This window comes from Cydia splendana, chromosome 6, assembly GCF_910591565.1.
Source record: "Cydia splendana chromosome 6, ilCydSple1.2, whole genome shotgun sequence".
NCBI classification, from domain to species: Eukaryota; Metazoa; Arthropoda; class Insecta; order Lepidoptera; family Tortricidae; genus Cydia; species Cydia splendana.
The window spans coordinates 10,668,422-10,692,970 of record NC_085965.1 but is presented as its reverse complement, the minus strand read 5'-3'; the positions used below and the strand labels follow the sequence as shown (position 1 = coordinate 10,692,970).

The window sequence follows — 24,549 nt, the reverse complement described above, 5'->3', positions numbered from 1 at the left end:
TTTTCGAAACCGGCACTCCCTAAAACCTATAAAACGACACCCATGATGACTTTTAAGGTTTACTCGGGTAATTCCGAATGTCGAAAACTGTCGGATAATTCCGAAAGAGACTTTTATTATGATGGAATTAAGGGTGATTTTCATCTGAATTTCGGAATTATCCGACATTCGGTAATACCCGAAAACACCTTATATCAAACTGCACGTCAGACATATTTGGATTCCAAAAGAGTCATCATTTTCGAATTTTGCCCTCCCTAAAACCTATAAAACGACATCCATGACGACTTTTATGATCAAGTGCACGGTAGACATCTCGGATTCCAAAATAGTCATTATTTTCGAAACCGGCACTCCCTAAAACCTATAAAACGACACCCATAATGACTTTTATGGCAAAGTGCACGGCGGACATCTTGGATTCCAAAACAGTCATCATTTACAAAACCGGCACTCCCTGAAACCTATAAAACGACATCCATGACGACTTTTATGACAAAGTGCACGGTCGACATCTTGGATTCTAAAACAGTTATCATTTTCTAAACCGGCAATCCCTAAAACCTATAAAACGACACCCATGATGACTTTTATGACAAAGTGTTTGGCTCCCATTTTTTTTTACGTACAAAAATGCCCCCTTGTCAACTTTCAATCGAGATTTAATCGAAAATTTAGTCGATTAATATTCAGATTAATTCAATTTCAATCGTATGTTAGGTCGACTAAATTAATCGCGAATAATTTAATCGACGATTAAATTTGACGATTAACTTTTTTATTCGATTAATTAGTCGAATAAAAAGTTATTCGATTAATACTCATCTGTGGTCAAGTCTGTCGTTTCGATTCATATGACATTTCCGTAAGTTGATGAAAATCGACAAAAAAAAAACGATACAATTAAAACAAAAACCAAATGACAATAAAATGAGATTCGATGTGAAAAAAAGGTTATTTAATAATACAAACAAATAATACAAAGTTGCAAAAATCGGCATTAAAATCGATTCGACTAATTCGCGTATAATCGCTACATTTGACAAACGTGATGTAACCTTATGGTTATTAGCCTCATCACTATAGTGCATGCATAAATATAAATATGTCAATGATTGTCATTACTGTCACTATTTTACAATTTTAAAATCTCAAATACGGCGTAATCCTAATATTGTGGATATATCTTGTCGGTTCGAAACCCTTTTTTAAATACGTTCTTTAATTTGAGGTAAAAGTTTACCGTATCGACGGGATGAACATCAAATGTTTGACAGGTAAGATACCTAGGAACATTTTGTATGGGAATGATTTTTCTTTTATTATTTTGTTTTCGTCAATTTTTTCAATGGTTTTAACAGTTATTCTGCTATTCTGGGCCGAGAATAATCCAACAAATCAAAAACCATGAAAATCGGTCCAGCCGTTCTCGGGTTATGGGTGCTGGAACAAACACGACTTTGTTTTATATATATAGATTTTATAACCCAAAACTGCTTAAAAAAGAAAATTAAAAGAATAAAAACGATTATCGTTTTAAAAACTTGTTATTTAAATGTACAGCGAATAAAATAATTTAAAAAAAAATTTCGGTTACTGATGAAGTTAAAGTGACGTCACAAAGTTTGTGTCTCCCCCCTCCCCCATGTCACAATATGTCACATTTTCTTGACCCCCCTCCCTCCCCCTAAACGTGTGACGTAATTAATGGATGACCCCTTAATTATAATTCTCTAATTGCTTTTTGTTGAAGAAAAACATTGCAAGGAAACCAGACTAATCCCAATAAGGTCTAGTTTCTCCTCTATTAGGTAGGTAGGAATATGAGATGGGATTCGCTCTCTTAACACTTTAACTGCCAGCGACTCCCTAGGGGAGTTCACTGTTCGTAGGCGCTTTTCGCTACATACGGTTTTTCCCGTGTTATCGGCTACGCTCGTAGCGCGTAGCACGGGCTGGCACTGAATGTGTTCTAATTCTTGGAATTTACCGATGTATCCCGGGCTTCTCTCTTTCAACTGGGAAAGCGCTAAGAAAAAGGACAGTAATACAAATTAAATTTAAAGGCCCTCATTAGCTGCGAAACAAGTAGTGACTTTTCGTCGTTTGTCAGTCAGATGGCTATAGCTAATGAAGCAGAACCTTCCGTCTTGCGTAGTCCAACACCCACGTGTCCGTTTATTTATATCATCGATACAGAGGCTCTCAACCCAATTAGGTCTGCATGTTTTTACTTCAATACTGTGGTGCGGGTTGTCTGTTCGTCCTTCCGCGGCCTAGCTCAATGTCTGTCAATGCTAGAAATCAAAACTGGTGTACGTACTACTGAAAAACCGCAAAAGACCGGTAACCTAATATAAAGGTATCAATTGAATAGGTATCCAACAGTAACGGTATCCGAATAAAACGGCAAAATACCAGTACCTAAAATAAAGGTCTTAATAGAATAGGTATAATATCCAACAGTAGGTAACGGTACCCGAATAAAACGGCAAAAGACCGGTAACCTAAAATAAAGGTATATCAATTGAAAAGGTATCCAACAGTAACGGTACCCGATTAAATAACATGTAATAGGTATCTTTTTAAACGGTACCGCTAAGGTTGACCGTTTCAGGTAGAGGTACCAGACCGAAAAATGTGCCGTTTTTAGGGTTCCGTACCCAAAGGGTAAAACGGGACCCTATTACTAACACTCCGCTGTCCGTCCGTCCGTCCGTCACCAGGCTGTATCTCGTGTACTGTGATAGCTAGACAGCTGAAATTTTCACAGATGATGTATTTCTGTTGCCGCTATAACATCATCATCATCATCATCATCAGCCTACTCTCGTCCACTGCTGGACATAGGCCTCTCCTATTGCACGCCATTGAGCACGATTTGCGGCAACTCTGATCCAGCTCTTGCCAGCCGCCTTGCGAAGGTCATCGCTCCATCTAGTCTGAGGGCGTCCTACGCTACGTTTGCCGATGCGCGGTCTCCACTCCAGAACTCGCCTACCCCAACGGTTATCGGTTCTACGGCTAATATGACCGGCCCACTGCCACTTCAGCTTGCTAATCCGGTGGGCTATGTCGACGACTTTAGTTCTCTGACGGATGACTTCATTTCGAATACGATCCCTCAGAGAGACTCCGAGCATAGCCCTTTCCATAGCTCGCTGAGCGACTTTGAATTTATGGACCAGTCCTACCGTGAGTGTCCACGTTTCGGCTCCGTATGTCATCACGGGTAGGACGCACTGATTGAAGACTTTTGTCTTCAGACTTTGTGGGATTAATGACGTGAAGACTCGACGCAGCTTCCCATATGCTGCCCAGCCCAGCTGTATCCTTCTATTCGACTCTTTCTCGAAGTTGTTCCTCTATACCAACAAAATAAATAGATGACAGGAATTTTCCTGACATGTCAGGAATTTTGGCCTGTCAGGAATGGGGACGGAACACGAAAATGTCAGGAATTTTTTGAATTGATAGACATTTTTATAAAGTACCTTTATATTTACTTATATTAATACAAGTAATAAATTTAATAAAACTTAAATTAATAAAACGCGGCTTTCGGCTCAATCGGGTGGCCATCGCTAACGGCTACGGTCAAAACCGTATTTACAGGTACCGATTGGACGGAAGCTTGTTTGAATACCTTAAGTATTGATATCGGTACCGAAATGCTACTTTATTAACGGTCGGGTACCTTTAAAAAGACCAGTCAAAACCGTTTTTTAAGGTACCTTTTCAGTCCCTGCTACGTATCAATAACGTAGGCAAAGGGGTAAAATAAAATGTAAAAAAAACGTATTGTTTGATATTAGTACGTTTTAACCTTTTTGACGCCAATGACCGATATATCCGCACCGCAGGTTCAACGCCAAAGACTGATTAATCGGTCACAGACCACAGAGCAACATGTCACCTACGTGCATATGCATAAAGTTTAATTTCAGTTTTGACACTTCGGTGACGTGGCGTCCGGGTGACTGCTTTTGTGTTTGACACGGCGTCGAAAAGGTTAAAGCACAGGGCTAGCTTTCTAAAGCAAGGTGGCCTTAGGTACATAAATGTTTAGTAAATTATGTGCGCGAGTTTTCGTAAACTTTAGCCCCCAAATCTTATGATCATAAGATTTGGGGGTTAAGGAAGCCGTAGAGTGTTTCGCGTAAGGGAAAAAATATTAAAAACCATAATGATATGGCACACATTTCTCGTGCGGTTGCCGATGAAGAATCGCATGACATTATCGTATCTGGTAATCATCAGGCGCTTGTTGAACAGAACTCTTTGCTTATTCATGGGATTAATTATTAGAAGTTATGATCCCTCATATGAACAGATAAACATTATATAATATACCCTTTTGCTTTGCCGTAGTCATGTAAAAACTAGCTTACGATTAATATATCATACGATAGTCGCAAAGCAGGTGTTTAATACGATTTTCAGGCGAACTGCAGAACTGGTAAGTGTCTCGCCGCTCGCTGGTACGAGTCAGCATATAAAGTAGCGGATAGAACGACGCGCCAAAATTGTCTGCTACACGCTAATTGGACGTCATTTAGGGAAAAGGATCCATATCCACAAAAACCTGTTAATATAATTTTTCAAAAAGAAAAGACAAATTTTAAAGGATGGATAAATTTCGCACAATTACGTCCAATTATTTTACTAATAGTGTGGAGTTATTCATCTCGCATAGTCTCATCCGCTAGGTATAGTTTGTAGCTTTGTAATAGACCCCGACGGCTAATCCTTTGTCAATTGTTAAGTAAAAACGCACTTGCTACTTACCTGCAAAAAAATACCTTGGGGAGCGTTCAAGTATTACGTAACGCAATTTTTGGACATTTTTGACCCCCCCACCCCCCCATGTAACGCGCCGTAACGTTTTTCTGTACGCGCCGTGTGGTCTTTACGGTTACTGAGTGCCGGCAAGTCGAACGCTACAGAACCAGTCTAAAATGTAGCATCGAGGTGCGTAAGCAAGTAGCAAGTGCGGTTTTACTTAACAATAGACAAAGGATTAGCCGTGGGGGTCTATTAGAAAGCTACAAACTATACACTTGATGCTAACTGTATCAAGTGGATAGAACCATAACTGGTGACACGCGGCATCTCGTCATTTTTAATAAGGATCTCTGGTTATTTTATAGCGGGTTGCCGTCTACGATTAGTTGCATTTCTACCCCATATAAGGCCGGTTGCACCAATCCGTCGGTATGTGGCATCTTAGTAAGTTAAAATTTGCAGATATGTAATGTTTGTCACTTCTCTATGTCATAATAAAGTTGATCAGTTCGTTAATTGTGCGTGGTGCAACTCACTGTTAGTAAGTTTGTAGCTAAATTTCAACTGACCATTTTTTTTATCCAGAATTAAGGCTGTTGGGTGTCAACCCTTTCAAGGCATGGTATTTAACGCATTGCTACGAGGTATTCTGTGGTGAGAATTCTACGAGCTCTCGCGAATTTTAGTCAAGATATAAATAGTCATATTATATTATAACTTAGACAATTAGGTTTGATTCGTGAGGCAATTTTCATTCGTTGATTAGTGACGAAGAGAGCTGTTTGAAAATCATTGATGAGAGGTAGATCATATCGTATTTTATAAAATACGATATGATCTACGTTGTATATATACAACGTGTTTATTTCAAACTCCATTAATGTCAAGGGTGCATTCCTGAGCTCAAATGAAAGAACTTTTAAAGACACCGGTATTCTAATAACTCCATTTTGGAGATAGTCAATTTTTTTTTCTGATAAGGCCCCTGCGAGCTTGTACTTGCTTTAGGGCCTGTTTACATATTGATTGGTGTTTAGTATATCTCAGACGATCTATGTTCAAAATTATTTTTAAAATATCTTTGCCATTTAAGTAGTTTCCTTAAATATACTTAGCCATATCCCGAAGTTAACGGAGTTTAAAAAAACACTGTATTTTAAGGGTTTTATCTAATATATGTCTTATTTTTTCTCAGATATGGACCAAGAAACAATGGCCCACCGCCGATGTACCCTAACATGGGGCCAAAACCCATTCCACCATTATCGAGTATTCCTATTCAGGAGCCGCCTCCTGGGTATCGCGGCCGATATGACGGACCGCCCTTTGAAGACATTCCTCCTGGACTTGAACCTCCAGTGCCTGGATTTGAGCCTTCGCCGTTCGAAAAACCACCTTATGCCCCACCTGGACCAATTGATCGTGAGAGGATGCCGCCATCTAATTATCGAGATTCTTATAGAGCACCTTTTGTAGAAGGTCCCCCAGGGTACAGGGATATGCCGATGCCGCCTGCGCAAAACGAAATTCCTGTTCACGTAGGCGATCCACCTCGATTCCGTGATAATTATAGAGGCCCCGGGCCGTACCGCGACCAAGGCCCGATGCCGTATAGAGACGGACAACCGTTCCGTGAAGTGGGCCCGGGCCTACCATACCGTGATCCTGGTTTTAGAGGAGGACCGCCAGCGCCCTTTAGAGAAAACTTTAGGAATGCTCCATTTAGGGATGGCGGTTTTCGAGATAACCCACCTCATGGTTTTCGTGAAGGTCCTGTACCGTTCAGGCCGCCGAGTGTTGACCCAAGAGAACCACCTCCTGCGAATTACCACGATCCTGCTTTCCGCGATGGCTTTAGAGATGAAAACAATCCGGGAAGAGAAATGCGTCCTGGTTATAGACCTGGGGTTCGTAACAGAGGCCCTTCAAGACGTAATCCTAACTTTGAGCAGGATAGACACAGGGACCCAGAAGGTCGTGATAGGGAACGCTATGGGGATGTTAGGGATCCTGCCGAAAGACCGCGTGATATGGAGAAAAGAGACAGGCTCCGTGAAGACCGACCTCGCGAAGAACGGCCTCGTAGTGATAGACACGAAAGGAACCGAGAATATGAAAAAGAGAGAGAACGTGAGCATGAAAGAGCTACACCCGAGAAAAAAGTTCGTGGGTCACCCAAACGTAATCGTGACACACGCGATAAGCGGCGAAGCGAATCCAGAGGTCGCTCTCGTGATCGAGACCGTGATGGAAAGCGAGATAAGAAAGAAGACAGACTTCGGGATAAAACGTCTTCCGAAAGAGCCAAAGAGCATAAAGAGAAGGAAAAGAAATTGAGGGATAAGGAAAGAAAGAAAAAGAAGAGAGAAAAAGAGAAAGAAAAAGATACAGACAAAAAGAAAAAACGAGAGAAAAAGGATAAAAAGGACAAAGATATCGTTAAAAAAGACGACAAGGAAGAAAAAGAGGAAGACGAAGTTGAAAAATCTAAAAATAAAGATGACACCGTAGGCGAGCAAAATAAAGTAGACAGTGATAACATTGCCGATGAAACCAAGATAAACAATGAACTTGGTGAAAACAATATAAATGAAAAACCGGAATCTCCAAAGGGAGTAGTAAAAGACGAACCTCAAAATGATTTATATGGCGATGAACCTGCAGAAGCAATAGATAAAGAAATAATACAAAATTACGTTAAAAATGAAGATAATGAAGGCGTTAAAGAGGCAATAATTGAGAGTAACGTTGTTCCCGGACCCAAAGAAGAGCCTTTTGATGGAATTGTATTACAAATTACTGCAGACGAATTAGATTTGAAAGCAGATATAGAAGGCACAACCGAAAAGGAAATGTTGGCGCCTCTACCCGAGCTATCAAAATGGGAAGTTGATGATGACAATACTGAAAAGAAAGAACCGGGTGAAATAACCTCACCCGATGAGGAGGATTCGGGTAAAGTAACTTCAGAAGTTCTGAAGCGTGCTGAAAATGCCATATTTGCTAAGGCAATTCATTCCCTCAGACCAATCGAAATAAAAAAAATAAGCAGCGATAGAGCCAAACTGTATGACGACGCCGCACAGGCGAAAGGTTCCTTGAATAATATTCAAATTACCGTTCCGGTAGCAGATCCCGAACATAGATCTATAGAAATAAATGATAAAACCAAGAAGAGAACATCTAAAACTCCTCCTCCTAGATTGTCTGTAAAAGAACGATTAGGTGGTAAAGTGGATGACGTACGTAGATCGAGAGAACCGCGTGTTGTGCATAGTACAGTAGAGCGAGTAAAATCTCGGTCTAAAACACCTAAGAAGGAACAACCGTATCGTAGAGTAACTGTTGATAGAGATAGAAGTAAAAAACCAGATTCAGTCAGCAGAATAGAATCAAAAGGGGAGAAGCCTCGTTTGATAGCGGACGCTAGGGGGTTGCAAGAGAAATTTTCAAGTCGTAGTCCAAATCGCGATAAAAAACGAAAAGACATAGATAAAGGTGGAAGGGAGTCTAAAAAGATAAAGTCTGAACCAGGTGTCGATTCTCGCAGTCAAGATAAAGGTATGTCTAGTGCCGTAAAAACGACTGCTGAACGAGAGAGAAAGAAGTCCACCTTGGACGAAGCACACTTTGAGCCTGATTACGACGAGACAGTAGAGTCTGATCATGAAGGAAAAGACGATGCCGTCGGTAAAAAGCGCGAGCGGTCGATGTCACAAACTGTAACCAGCGAAGTTAAAAAACCTAAATTAGAAGAAGAAACAATCAAATTAGATTTAGCTAACGTTAAAAAGAAACCTGATACCGAAAGTGAATCCTCAAGTGACTCTGATACATCGTCGTCATCCTCTTCGGATACTCGTAAACGCAAGAAGAAAAAGAAGCGTAGCAGCAAGAAAAAGAAGAAACGAGCCGCTAGCGACAGCGATAGCGATTCCGACTCCGATTCTGATGACCACAAGAAAAAGAAAAAGAAACGTAAGCATAAGAAGAAGTCTAGTAAGAAGAAGAAAAAATCTAAACATAAGTAAGTCCTCATTTGACGGAATTAGTCATATTTACTTACGTATCGGTAAAGCGTAATTTTAACATTATGTTCCTTTTATTTTGTTCCCAATAATTAGGATTTTTATCGGAACATTACCTTTACAATTTCTACAGTAGGTAGTGCATAAATGCACTTCATAGTTATAAAATGTAATAAACTAATTATTTAATAATAATTAATAAACATATTCTGGTGGTATCAAGTGTGTTGTTTTATTTCCTATAGGTAAACCGTGTTTTTTTTAAACTCCTAGGATGCATTCCTGGGCTTAAATTAAGTACCTAACTTCCTCAAAGACATTCCTAAAGACCTTCCACAATTCTAATTAACTCCATTTTGGAGATAATCAACGGTTTATTTTTATCTGATAAGGCCCCTACCAGCGTGTACACTTGCATAGTAGAGTTATAGAGATACATTTATTAGCGTTTCGTTTTGGCTAGGCCCCCTGGCCTTAAATTAAACAACGGTTTACAAATAAATTATATAATTTATTAAATTTAATACATTGAGATATCATTAGAAACGTTTAAATTAGGGCTGGGGTCGGCAAACCGCGGCTTCAGGTCACCCGAAACATAGCACTTCAGAGTTCTTAGACCTCAAACATCATAGTTTGTGGATATTTTCGGTTCCCAAAACTTCTTCTCAAAAGTTTATCGACCCCTAGTTTAGGCTTTATTTATTCTTCCGATGTCCTCCTACGAGGCTTCGCCCGATACGCTGTAACCAGTTGTTGTTGACGGACTCGCGATCGCGCTTGGCCTGCAGGCTGAACTGCCGCCAGTCTTCACGCAGATCCGGTTCCGATGGACCATAATTGGGCTTCTTCTTGAACGCGCGCTTCGCAGTCTGTAATTAAAAAAAAAAACAGGTATTGGAAACAAAAAAATACTAATCTAGCCACTCAAAGGCCTATAAAAAGCTCTCCCATTCCATTGTATGTATTGTATATTGAATCTTCATTTTACAAGTCAAATTTGTTTTGGCAAGATTTAGTTTGTGGATGGCTAGAAGATAAGGTAGCAAGAAAGTGATAAATTTTAATAATCATCTTTTTACAAGTTCTAAAATGAACAGAAAATTTAATGATTTTAGGTTGATTAGGTTGGTACAGTGAACTAAAAAGTCATTGGAGTTGTGTTGTAATTGTTGTATTTAAGATGGCTACCTATGCTTTAATCATAATTTATATTCTTATCAATACCAACCTCAGTAAATGTACGAGATGTGTACTTCCATAAAGAGGCCACAATAAAGATAGGGATCAGCGCCATGCCTACGTATTGCAGCATGTTACCAGCAACTGTAAATTAAACAAAAATGTAGTCACTTAGTAGGTATCAATATAAGCTCCTACTACTTAGGTATAGCTCTGACAGCGGTAACCCGTTGTTACCCGGCTTTCCAATCAGCCCGGCCCGGGTTTTGTATTCCCTATTAGAGACTCATACCTGCAGGCAAACTGTAAATACAGGTATACACATTCACCGCTGAGCTACGGTCGTAGCCGATAACATGGGTTTCCCGGTATGCAGCGAAAATGCTTCGTAGAGGCAAAACGAGAACGTGTCGCGATTAGCGCTGAATGGGTTAACGCTGGGGCTGGGGCAAACGCTGTCCGTCGAAATTCGTGTCTTTCTGCGTTTCTATCACTCTAATATTGTTATAGCGATAAAGATACAAATATTTAGACGTCGTTTGAATTTCAATTTTCGCGGTAGCCGTCCTACATTTGTCACAGCAAATGTATCTTAGGCATCGTAAGTCAGTTACGAACAATATTACAATTATTAAGATACTTATACCAGGGGTGCGAAACTCCTGACTTCGGCCAAACTCGGCTCCGCTCGGCTCAGCATTGCTCGGAGCAATTATTAGGGTTGACACAACTTGACGTCCCTTTGCGTGCACGACCACAGATAAGAAAATGGCTTAAATTTTGACAACCCTAAATAGCCGAAAGGGATAGTGCCATATATTAGACAGGGACAGCATGATTCGACCCTGAACCGCTGTCAAACTTCGGCTTTGTAGGAAGTTTCCTTTCTGTACGGCAGTACTATTATTTATTCTGTGCTCATACGTACTATAAGCAGCCCTCGGGTATACGTATGTGCCTCCAAAGACAAGAGCCTCAGTGGTCACCATCGCGTACATGAAGACAGTGATCATCACAACTGGGGTCACGATAGACCAGCATATGCGCCAATACCAGCCAGTCTTAATACCCAACATGAATTCAATGTCGACGCAAAGGTTCTCCAGACCTGAAAACACAATTTATTTCGATGATTTCGGGCTAATTGATTAAAGCAAGAAAAAATTAAATAATAAACGAAATTACCATAAATCCAAAAGACAGCAATGGTTTCCGCAATGGCAGCGAAAAGTCGCATAAACGTTCCTCCGTAATAATCGACAATCTCAAGAATGTATTGTCCACCCTGAAATCAAGAAACTAATTTGTAAAATGTTGAAATTCGAGACTACTCATTTTAGACATTTCTCGTTTGTTTCAATTTGAGTACCATCGAGACGAATAAGTAAATGATAGGCAAGTACACACAATCATTAAGATACGAAGATATGTTTTATGACTATTATGAACCCAACTTTACTAACGACTTCTTTGACCCGGGCATAAGGGTGTCAGAAATTTCACAAAATTCAACCTCATACTTAACATTTCAAAATCAATTTCTGTTGGAATTTCAGATAAAAAAAGTCCTTATTGCACTTGAAGCACAAGAACCCTTCTTTAATGGAAAGCATCATATATTCCCTCTGCCTCCAGCGCCGGACTGGCGGGCGCTCGCGATATGCCGGTTTGCGCAAGCCCTTAAGTTCTGGTAGTGTATACTGCAAATCGTAATTAGATTCCAAAAAATGTTGCCACTGCAATAATTTGTTTGTAAAATAGTAAATCGCTTTTTATAAATAAACACGCTAAGATAATTTATTTATTGCTAATTTTACCCCTTCGATTTAAAAAAGTACTTTTATTTACATATTTCTACATAAATACAAGACGCGCTAGTAAAAAGTGGCAACATTGTCCCACTTTTTTGGAATCTAATTAAGATTATCAGTTTAGTGGATCAATAATCTTACCGGCGTCACATATACGAGTCCAACGAGGAACCCGGCGGTGCACGCGCCGCAGGCCATGTAGATAGTGGGCACTCTCGGGAAGGCATCCAGCAGCACGGTGTTGAGCGTGGAGAGCAGAGCGACGCCGGACCCGATGCCGAGCACGGCCATCATGAGGAAGAACAGAACCGCGAATAGCTGCCAAGCAATTTTTATTTAAGTTAGTACTTAATCATAGGTAATGATCATAAACTAGATTAAATCAGGTTATATAAGGCAAGGGTTTGCCAGCTCTATGTAGATGATAGAGGTACTCACAAAGTATCTTTATTGACAGAAGAACCTAGTACAAAAAAATAAAACTTTCACTTTGAGAAATATTCACTTGGATACAATTTTTACTTTAGGCAAAGCCTGTCCCTTGGAGGAGAACTGTTCTAAAGGTTATAAATGGGCCAACGGGGTTATAGTTTTTGTGATCTTCTGTTCATTCATAAATCATTAAATATTAAAAATTACCTGTGGTACAAACGGTGATTTGGCGATGGCATCAGGGTATGAAATGAAGGCAAGGCTGGTTCCGCCGCTACCTACGACGTCTTCCACATTATCGTAACCCAATTCGTAAGCCAAGTTGCCGAGGACACCGAAGATTGTTATACCCGATATTAAACTTGTGAACGTATCCAACGTAGTTACGATCATGGAATCTCTGAAAGACAAAACGATGTTATGAAAGGGTTACCTTTAAGACGAAAATGGAGGACACGCGCGAAAGCGACTTTTCATACAAACGTCGTCTTTATTTTCCTCTCTGGATATGAACATTATTAAAAATAATTTGACACAATATGTTGTACCTATATCACCCACAGCTATGCCCCTTCGTTTGTTTTTTTCTCGAATTTTTAATTTATTAAACATTTTAAGTGTTAGTGTTAGGAGCATTTAAATTTTTGTATGAAATGTGTTTTTCGCTTCAAATTTGTACAATAACAAAAAATCCGATAAAGCCAAACGTAGAGGCTATGGTTAGTATAAACATCAAATTATATTTTTCATAATTTCAATTTCCAGAGAGGAAAATGGGGACTACGTCTGTATGGATAGAACCGGCCGTCCCCTTGCTTCTTAAGGGTATGGTCAACATTTTTGAAATGAAGGAAATAGTAACGGGCGGCACACGTTATCGCTGTCATATACCTACTTGGATATGTGTGGGTAGTGGAATAAAATAAAGATCAGTCTTACAACCAGCTTACGTGTGTCATTTATTCCTCCGTCACAATACATATTTTACATGGCGCAGCCGGTAGGATCCGAACATACGCTCCCACAGGGAATCTGATACAATACATATTTTACAATCGCGACTTCAAGATACTATCCTGCTACTCTTCCAACTGAGCTGCCGAGACTTTCTCGTCTGCGGCGATTACAAGATTCAGAATTTATATATTATATTACACAGGGTGTCCCATAAGTGACACGTGACAGTGACACTGGAGGTAGACCAGGCCAAGAGGACCCAAACCAACTTAACATGACCCCAGTAAAAGTGGCACGGTTTTCGAGTTATTGCCTAATTAAGGTATTTCATGAATTTTGACCGTTTTTAAACTTGTTAGTGCCTGTGTGCACTCGGAAAGGTCTCGAAGTTAATTTTTTTATGTGTACGGCATCATGAATAGTTAACTAAGATAACAGAATAGGTATTTTATCTATAAACAATGTAAAATGCAAAAAAGTACTGGTTTAATCTTGAATAAAATTTACAGCGAAACTTTAATTTCGTCTTTGACCATCTGTCGTGAAAAAAAATTACTAGAAAAGTAATGAGCTAATAACGTCAAGCTATTGAGCATGTTATGCAGATTCAAAAACGGTATGACACATGTACCTTCGTGCAATAAAATATGATTTATTATCATCTTACGAAAGCCTCATAAAAAATAAGTTAAAACTATGAAATCTGCAATCCGTTGCTACTTAGTAAAAATAACGATTTATGTTATGATATCTAATTAATTCTGGATACAGAAATAAAAAAACGCCTATTCAGTATTTGCCGAATGCCTAAAAGAAAGAGATTGAAAATGGTTATCTCCCTTTTTAAGGGTATCATTGAGTTGATAAAGGTTCAAAGAAAATAAAATACTGCAGGTTGAAGTTTAATCAATTTATTAAAATAATTTTATTTTACAATATTATAGGTGCTCGAATTGTTTTACCCCGGCTCGTATGCACGCTTGGCACCGTCTTGTAAAACTTCAAGTTAATTTCCTTAAATAAATTTCAGATATGTTTCGTGCTGCCTCGAACATACGCCGCCGTAGTTCCTCTTAGGACCTTATTGGCTTGGAGTAAACTTTATCTTTTAAGCATTTTAAGCATCCCTAATGAAAAAAATCTAATGGGTTTAGGTCCGGGGAACGCGGCGGCCATGCCACTGGTCCCAATCGGCTGATCCATCTGGGAATTTCTGTGTGAGGTGGTTGCGAGCGTAGTGTTCTGGGCAGCCATCTTGCTGTGGTTCCAGTTCCAAGAAGATGGATCGGCCGACCAGTGGCATGGCCTAACGTTCCCCGGACTTAAACCCATTAGATTTTTTTATTGGGGATACTTAAAAGATAAATTTTACTCCAAGCCAATAACGTCCCAAGAGAAACTACGGCAGCATGTTCGAGGCAGCACGAAACATATCCGAAATTTATTTAAGAAAATTAACTTGAAGTTTTACAAGACGGTGCCAATACGAGCCGGGGTAAAACAATTCGAGCAGACGAGCACCTATTGTAAAAAAATTTTTTTTTATTTTTTTATTAGCCTATAGGAGTGTCCCACTGCTGGGCAAAGGCCCCCCTCTTTCCCGCCAAAAACAAAAATAAAATTATTTTAATAAATTGATTAAACTTCAACCTGCAGTATTTTATTTTCTTTGAACCTTTATCAACTCAATGATATCCTTAAAAAAGGAGATAACCATTTTCCATCTCTTTCTTTTAGGCATTCGGCAAATACTGAATAGGCGTTTTTTTATTTCTGTATCCAGGATTAGATATCTTAACATGAATCATTATTTTTACTAAGTAGCAACGGATTGCAGATTTCCTAGTTTTAACTTATTTTTTATGAGGCTTTCGAAAGATGATAATAAATCCTATGTTATTGCTGGAAGGTACATGTGTCATACCATTTTTGAATCTGCATAACATGCTCAATAGCTTGACGTTATTTGCTCATTACTTTTCTAGTATTTTTTTTCATGATAGGTGGTCAAAGTCGAAATTTTATTATTATTATTCCGTTTTGCTGCCACAAAGTGCTGGAACGACTTGCCACCACCAGTACGAAATTGTTTATCAGTCGCCTCTTTTAAAGTAAAACTCCGGAACTTTCTGCTAGATAAACAAAAATTGTAGCACTTAGGCAACCGTGCCAACAAATAAACATCACACACACTCATACACACACACACATAAATACACATACGCGCCCGACAAAAGAAGATACATACATATGTATAAAATCAATAGCCTTATAATTATTATTTATTCATTGTTGATTGTTGATTGTTGAATGTTTTGGTTCTGCCACCATATACCTAGTTTTAGTTTTAGCTTTAGTCTTTTACCAGGCCTCACTGAAAATCAGCGTCACGTTGTGTGTCCTAGGATACACAACGTGACAAAAAGCTGAGTGGGGACCTTTTGGCACAAATATTTATGTAATTGAATCTTAGTTTTGTGTTATTTTATCTTGTGTTATTAATTATTATTTGTGCTAATAAACATTTCTTATTCTTATTCTTATTCTTATTCTTAAATTAATGTTTCGCTGTGAATTTAAGTCAAGATTAAACCAGTATTTTTTTGCATTTTACACTGTTTATCGATAAAATACCTATTCTATTATCTGAATTAACTATTCATGATGCCGTACACATAAAAAAATTAACTTCGAGACCTTTCCGAGTGCACACTGGCACTAACAACGTTAAAAACGGTCAAAATTACTGAAAAACCTTAATTTGGCAATAACTCGAAAATTGTGCCACTTTTACTGGGGTGATGTTAAGTTGGTTTGGGTCCTCTTGGCCTGGTCTACCTCCAGTGTCACTGTGACGTGTCACTTATGGGAGACCCTGTATATTATGTTCCGCTGGAGAAAGACGGGGCCCCCTATCTGGATTACCACCCGTACCCGTACCGATTTGGTGCTATCTCGATAACATCAATGATAAGTCCAAGAACATCAAATTTTTCTTGTATTAATTTACCTGTAAACGTTTGATCTGAATCCGTTGTAAGAAGCAAACATGATGAGAGCCCCAGAACACACGGAGAGCGAGAAGAATACTTGGGTCACGGCAGCATACCACACCTGTAAATAGAATTTAATTCAGAAAAAGATTTGTACGTGTAGCATCATATACAACGTGATACCTAATAGTGAGAAAGGTTTTCTTCAAAAATATAAAACTAACAACTCTTTCCCCTGACAACGAGTCCAAGTGTATTTATACTACCTATTTATATTCGTTTTAATATTTTTCCTTTATAATAAAATCCCTTAACCCTTAAGTTCATAGCGGCAACATACTTGCCATCATACTTAAAACAAAAACACATCTTTACAATGAGAATTAGGGTTCGATATCGAATGACTAGAAACGAATGTCAATCTGAAATGGTTAAAGCCGTTTAAGGATTAAAAGTAGGTACAGAAATATATTACCTATACAAAAGAGTGATTATGTATAAGAATTTTCACATTGCTGTTTAATGCGATAAACTCTTGGATATTTTTGCCATAAAAACCTAGATGTTTGGATTTATTTTACTAACCTCTAATCTTAGAATTTTCCCCCACTCAGGTGTTATAAAGAACATTATGCCTTTTCCTGCACCAGGAAGAGTTACAGCCCTGTAAAACGGGGATTAATTATTATTATGCCATCGAGTAAGTTCGGGAAAAAATCGGCATGTACGGCACGGTACGGTATCGGCACGGCATGAAAAAATAAAAAAAATTAAAAAAATGCAGTAGAATGTATAAAATATCTTTAAAACTTGTAATTCATGTAAACAAAATTAAATAAGGGAATGACTAGATTCAAGAATAAAACACAAAAACATAATATTCTTAAAGAAATAGTGTTACTGAATTTAATAGTGGCTGCAATAATTAAGTGCCTATATTTGGGTTTATGGGTTTGGATAAAATGCTTTTAGTTAAAGGTGTCATACCTGATAAGCAGGATGAAGAGCACGACGTAGGGGAAGAGAGCCAGGAAATAGGCAGCCTTGCCCGAACTCTTGACTCCTCGAGCCACAATAAAGAAGATGATAATCCATGACACCAGCAGGCATATCGTTAAATCCCAAATCGGCAACCCTGTAGGTAATTGCATTTTATGTTACTAAACCATAGTCTATCAAAATTATGATATTTAACTGTAAAAAATCATTTTAATCCCAAATAAGGTAGGGTAGTACTAACCAATTCCGTCGTGTATGCCATCTGATTGACGAAGTACCGTGTGTCTGTAAGAAAATGGGAGATTCTCAAATGTAGAATTAACAAAATAATAACTCTTAAGACATTTTCAACCGTTGGATACTTAGAGTAGGTAAAATATCTAATAAAACTTGTCGAGAAAAGGCGGGTTCAATGACCAATTAAAACAACAATTTAGACGATTTAGCGCAACATAAACTTATAGGGTACCTAGTCGATTAATCGTTAATTTAATTTGGGGCTCTTCTAGTGCTCTAACCTAACTCAGGTTGTGAGGTTGGTCTCTAAGGAGGCCTTTGATATTGAATAGAAATGGAATCTATTGGCAATAATAATAATACTATTGACGATAGTGTCGCTGACTGTAATTTTTTTCCTAAATCTGTAACAGTTAATGGTCCTTCATTAAAAAGTCAGGCGAGGTTTCCTAAAACCATTTTCGCGCAGCAGAACGGGATCAGTAGAACTGCCCTTGGGTTAAAGTTCAAACGAGGCTCATAGGTTGTTTCAAGAAACTTTCATGTTTTTGTAAATTAATGTTTATCACGGATTAGTATTGCGAAATTTTATCATTCTAGCTTGTTTTGTTGACTTTGTTGTAGTTATTTATTACAATATGATTTACGATTCACGTTTGTTATGAAGAGCTCAATCAAATTAGATATACTATAGATTAACCTTGCTATTATCGGGATAGTTTAATATTTATCGATTTAGTAATGCTTGATCGTAAAAATCTATAGATTAATGCGATATTTAATGTAAGTATTTTTATTTCTTTATGGACAACCAACAGCAACATACTTATTCGCAATCTGCATAAAAAGAAAACCCTTATTTATACACTTATTTAGGTACTGATGCATGTAATTATGTATGATCAGACATCATGATAGAAAAGTCATCTCAAAGTCTTGTAGTAGGTAAGGTGGTGGTACTAGTGCTCGACATGCTAATGCCCAATAGATGACACTCTGCTTTCACCTCTATTGACAATGACTTAAGTTTCTAGATGACATGTAAGTACTGGGAGCGCGTTGAGCACCAGTACCACCACCTTAGGTATTTAGGTATTTAGTATTAAACTCACGTGAAGTATAATTCAGCGCTGCTGACTGCATTTCCTTCCAATTGGCTTGCATTGACGGACTCTCCCGAAGGCACGCAGTTATCCCACTCCTCCCGGCACACGGCCCAGGGTAGCGTTGATTGGAAACTCATCGCCAAGTAATAAAGACATAGCGCGATGATGGACACGTAGTAGGAAAGTACATAACCGGCTCCTAAGGCTTGCGCGTAGCCGGTACCTAAAATTATACACGAATACATAGTTAAAAAAAAAAACAGTTTTAATAGGTAAATCTCGATAAGTAAATAGTTTTAAGGATAAAATGTCATTTCTGTATGTTTCAAGAGATTTTATGCTATAGCCTCAGTAGCACTTACGTGAAATATAAATTATACTACTTAACAATTATAGCGAGCACTTCTGTAATAATGCATTACCAGGGTTAATTATGCTAAGGAGAGTGAGAGAGGGTTAATGCCGAAGACAGAGTTGTATGTAGGTAAATGAACGGAGATAAGAGTTGACGACAGTTAAGGTCATACACGAGATCGAATATCAATTTCCTGTCTTATTTTTATGGCTTAAATTGCCCCCTATTAATGCTTGTAAAAATTATATTGTTATCAGTGGTTATCTGTAACACTTTACCTTTCATGGCCGGCGAAAGAGCCCATATTTTTACACAGTTACTGCTGCTGAATTGTCCAAGTACTGTTTCTAGATAGTACATAGGTTTTCCTATAACTAAAAGCACTATGATGTAGGGGATGAGGAAGGCTCCCCCGCCGTTTTGGTATGCGACGAAGGGAAACCGCCAGACATTGCCGAGGCCCACGGACGTGGCTATGCAGGACATTAGGAACTCTATGGCGTTGTCCCATTTTGGACGATTTTGTGTTCGGTCTTCTTTCTGTAAATAAATAAATTACTTAAATGGGCAAATAAATAATTTAAATAGTAGTTTATCCTCACTATAGTTCGTTTTTTAGCATTAGAGAAAAAGACTAAGCGATCTTGATGTGTCTTTTAATTGAAAAACGCTTTTTAAAAATCAGTAACTATTATTTATGAAAGGAATAGAATGTAAATTATCGTATTATGATTCATAATTGTTACATATTTGGCGTGACTTATATTTCGAAAATGTTTTTCAATAAAAAGACACGTCAAGTTTCTTTACCTTTTTTCTAATGCTAAAAAACGAACTGTACAGAAAACCACAATGTTTTATGGAATTCAATTTTCATGTCATTAATACATAGATAAGATTTAAATGGATATTTCCAGAATTTTTGATTTAGTCACAAAACATTTAATCAAACTTTTTTTGACGACCGGTCTGACCTAGTGAATAGTCCTGGGTTCGAATCCCGGCATTCCCGGCAAGGGCATTTATGTGATGAACATAAATTTTTGTTCCTGAGTCTGGGTCTGGGTGGGTCTTTTCTATGTAGTATATAAGTATGTATATATTTATCTATATAAGTATGTAGGACATCGTCATCTAGCACCCATAGTACAAGTTTTGCTTAGTTTGGGGCCTAATAGGTTGATCTGTGTAAGATGACTCCTAATATTTATTTATTTATTATTTAATTTCTAATCATTTGATTCCAATAGGTCTCCACGACGAGTACGACGTTCGAGTAACTACACATTTAGTATCGCCGGGTCCCCAGCTATAAATGAATGTACTGACCGTATCTGATTCAAGGGATACAATGTTTACTTTTTCTGGTGCTGATGGTCGTTTACTATTCTCCGAATATGGCACATCTTCAACGACATTAATTGTCGGAATCTGAAACAAACGAAAGAAATTAGCAGATTTTACCAAAAGCTATTTAAAATACCTAAAGAAAAACAACATTGCCTCGTAGGTAAGTAAGTATTTTAATTTTTAAACAACCAGTTAAACACGCACAATCGCCCGTTAAGTAGGTACTTACAGCATTGACTCCATTCGACACGTCCACCGATGATACATCTTTATTTGTATCTTCTAGCGAACCATCAAAAGCAGCATTAGATTGGCCCCCTTCGGGCGCATTTCTTGTGCTAGGGTCCTAAATACCAGTCACAATAACATTAAAATGAATGAATAATGAAAATAAAAACAATTAAATAAGTTTAAAGTGTGTGGTCGGTAACGTGAGCGAATTTAAATACTTAATTACTATTTACATGAAATCCGCAGTTACCCTGTAAAGTTAAACATGATGGAAAATTCTTTAATCCAGTGAAATTTTATCAAGTTTATCAATGATATCACGATGTCGAAACACATAATAGTTTCAGCTATTGGGGTATCACTGGGAACTATGTATGTCACAACAGGTAGGTACTTTGTTTATTACGGTGTCACGGTTGTTTTAAAATTCCTATATAACTGTTATTGATCCATAAACTTTACTTAAATGACTTGTCTTAAAAACAGTTGAATTTTTATATCATTCGCCCTTATTATAAGCCACTCCTTGTAAATTATCAATGTATAATCACCATTATTATCAATAAATATTGTGCGACGCTGCACGCAACGCACGCGCGTCCATTGAGTGAGAGCTTTTCAAGAAATTTTCAACATATTTATGGCTGTTGTTATCTTACGATTTTTAGATATCAAGAGATATTTTTAGATAGCTAAAGTATTGAACAGTCGCGTGCGAAACATGTTCAACATTCAGTTACGTGAAAAGACAGGTATTTTAGATATTGGAAATAGGTATCTAGAAAGCAATCAATAATGATATTAACTTATAAATTAATCTAACTACGTCAAGCAACTTGCCTTATCTGATATGTTAAAAATAGGTATATAAGAAAACTGCATGGATTTAACGGTAGTAGGCCGGCTGGAGACTAACTAGGTCCGCTTTGGCCTGCGCCTTGAAACGCTTCCAAGATTGCTCTTTCGTGGTTTCGTCTTTGGGGCCCCATGACGGCGACGTATGAAATGCTACTTTCAAAATCTGTAAAAATATAATTTTTAGCTTCACGAAAAGGGTTGATCACACTTGTGTGAAACTGCCTGCACAATGCACGCACCAATTTCATTCATAGGCCAGTATAGATGCTTGTCGCTTTAACTATGTACTAGATCACTCAATCAATAAGCACTTGACTGTCGTAGATTATAAACAAATTGATTCAATGTGACATGGTTCTATAGTGGCCTAGGAATCAAAATGGTTGACTTTATTACATTTGGTGGAAATTGGCCTTTGTTGAAAATTTCTCATACTAAATATTTGCCTTTCTCATTCCCTAAGCCTCACTCGATATAGATAATTTACAATCAATCGAATTGCCCCCTCCACTTTAACTTTTAGGCACTGTTTTTCAATAAATGTCTTAAAAGTCCATGCGACGTATGAACATTGATTTAGAGTGGATGATTTTCCTTGAAATTAATATAAAATCCGCAACATATATTACACATACATACCTACATATATATAGGTAGGCAATGCGAGACACTTTTATTGCTTTCGGTCTCAGAAGCCACTGGCATAGGTCTCTTAATCCAGTGAAATTGTAGAATTTTGTAACGTGGCTCTTCTGCGTGAAATCCGGTAGTTCTGATTTTTTGCAGACTTATTTATGATGTTGGCCCAATTAATAATCCAAGTTTGTGACCTTGAGCGCCGAACGCAACTTTGTCAAAAATCGAAAAACCTGCGAAAATTTCGGTTTTTATTTAGTTTTGGGCGATTCTAACCCTAAAGGACTAGTTTTTGATAAAACCTTCCTTAGATGTTTTTAAAGAAGACTAAATTTGCTACAATACGAGATCTCTATAGATTGAATAGTTTCCGAGATAAAGGCTTTCAAAATTTAGATTTTCTTGAAATTGAGCTCGTAAGCTAAGTGAGTGCAGTGAGTATGCACTTTTGACTCAGGCGATGCAGCTTGGCACGATTGTTCCTAAGGTCAAACAAAGCTGATTTGGCCCAGTAGCTACGAGATCGTACCGTGCATACCCTCCAAAAAGGGAGGGGAAAGGTCGGATTCCCAGGTCCAATTTTTGCTATATTTCTTCCTACTCTTAGGAGCTAGGGCACGTTATCATTTTCATATAATTTAGGGATGAAAACATTATATTCGTACTTTTGAAACGCCTAGTTAAGTGTATTTTTAAAGATTTTTAACTTTTGACTTTGGCCATAATTAAATTTCTATGGAAATCGTCACTCAATCCGCTTCATATTTTTACAAAAAAATGTATGATTGCCTGCTTTGAAACGATACTTTATAGAATAAGGAAGCCCTAAATTATATGAAAATCATATATAACTTGCCCTAGTTGCTAAGAGCAGGAAGAAATATAGCTTAGATTGGACCTGGGGATCCGACCCTTTCCCCTCCCTTTTTGGGGGGTAGGCACGGTACGATATCGAGGCTACCGCGCCAAATCAGCTTTGTTTGACCCTAGGAACAATCGTGCCAAGCGGCATCGCCTGAGTCAAAAGTGCATACTCACTGCACTCAGCTTACGAGCTCAATTTCAAAAAAATCTAAAATTTGAAAGCCTTTATCTCGGAAACTAGTCAATCTACAGAGACAGTTCTAATCTCGTTTGTGGCAAATTTAGTCTTCTTTAAAAACGTCCAAGGAAGGTACTATCAAAAACTAGTCCTTTAGGGTTAAAATCGACCAAAACTAAACAAAAACCGAAATTTTCGCAGGTTTTTCGATTTTTGACAAAGTTGCGTTCGGCGCTCGAGGTCACCAACTTGGATTATTCATTGGACCAACATCATAAATAAGTCTGCAAAAAATCAGAACTACCGCATGGTCTAATAAAACATGGTCTTCTATTCCCAGAGTGACACGGGCCTACGTCACAATAACATTGCCACTTTATTTCAACATAACATGTTACATGGGTACATTCCCATACAACCATTTCCAGTCGCCGTTACGACGCCGTGTTGACACATCTTGTGTCGACACCGTCTGTTTCGGTCACAATTCCAGTCGCAGAGTCGTCGCCGTGTCGACACAGTTACCAGAAATGGGGAAGGGTCGACACATGACACAAAGTGACATAAAGTGTGGTCGCCGTGTGCACACATTGTTTCGGGTTTGCGACTACTTTATGCCAAAATCATTCGTTCATTCGTTCATTTTGTTCCTGTCAAATGGAAACTGTCAGATGGAAAAATACTTAAATAAAAATAAGTGACATTAATACGCCATCTCTAAAACGGATTACAAGACGTAATTATATATTGTTTGCATTTATATTACAATATGACTTAAATTATTATGGGGAATTAAACTGCTCGAGTGATTTGATAAACTAAGTGTAATATAATCAACGCGCCACCACATTGTTTTAGTTTAGCCGGAAATGAAATTGTTTACTTCTCAGTGCCTGTGTTCATAACTATATTATTTGAAGCATTTTTAGTACTTCGATGCGTATACTATACTTAAATAACAGAAATAACGCTTTACATACTACGAAACTTGTTAATTATGATGTATAAATATGGTTTCAGGCTGAGAAATATTGCAGTCACAAAGTAGTTGCAATGTTTCGACTTTGTGTCGACTCTGTGTTGACACATGACACGCGCTGTCAAAAGTAATAACAAAGTTACTGGTATGTTACTGGATTTGCAAAATGGCTCCTTGTGTTGATTTGTTTTCAGATATTCTCAAAGTGTAAAAATGCCGTGGTCAGAGATGGGCATTAATCGATTAACTGTTTATTCGACTAATTAATGGAATAAAAAAAGTTAATTCTCAAATTTTAATCGCGATTAGTTTAGTCGACCTAACATAGATTGAAATTGAATTAATCTGAATATTAATCGAATAAATTATCGATTAAATCTCGATTGAAAGTTGACAGGGGGCCATTTTTGTACGTAAAAATAATAGAAATGTCTTGCATGCAGATGGTAGCAAAACACTTTGTCATAAAAGTCGAGATGGGTGTCGATATATAGGTTTTAGGGAGTGCCGATTTCGAAAATAATGACCATTTTGGAATCCGAAATGGCGGCCATGCACTGTGTCATAA

At 38.0% G+C, this 24,549-nt stretch overlaps 2 protein-coding genes across 4 annotated transcripts in view; one reads left to right on the top strand and one right to left on the bottom strand.

Moving 5' to 3' along the window:
- The window catches only part of LOC134791397 (E3 ubiquitin-protein ligase RBBP6), a 51,060-nt gene extending 42,025 nt beyond the window's left edge, over positions 1-9,035 (top strand). For all 3 annotated transcript variants that reach the window (XM_063762411.1, XM_063762410.1, XM_063762412.1), the window contains one exon: positions 5,981-9,035. In XM_063762411.1, coding sequence (XP_063618481.1) covers positions 5,981-8,816 — 2,836 coding nt within the window. In that variant the 3' untranslated portion in view covers positions 8,817-9,035. The remainder of the gene's footprint in view (positions 1-5,980) is intronic.
- Positions 9,036-9,511: 476 nt separating this feature from the next.
- On the bottom strand, positions 9,512-20,316 carry LOC134791385 (sodium-dependent nutrient amino acid transporter 1-like). The gene is made up of 13 exons (XM_063762395.1): positions 20,215-20,316; positions 19,164-19,425; positions 18,537-18,753; positions 17,429-17,472; positions 17,176-17,323; positions 16,774-16,852; positions 16,206-16,309; positions 12,446-12,638; positions 11,948-12,124; positions 11,181-11,280; positions 10,924-11,103; positions 10,045-10,139; positions 9,512-9,685 (listed from the first exon to the last, which is right to left on the bottom strand). The coding sequence occupies exons 2-13, from the start codon at positions 19,369-19,371 to the stop codon at positions 9,512-9,514; spliced, it is 1,719 nt and encodes a 572-aa protein (XP_063618465.1). The 5' UTR covers positions 19,372-19,425; positions 20,215-20,316.
- Positions 20,317-24,549: the final 4,233 nt, after the last annotated feature.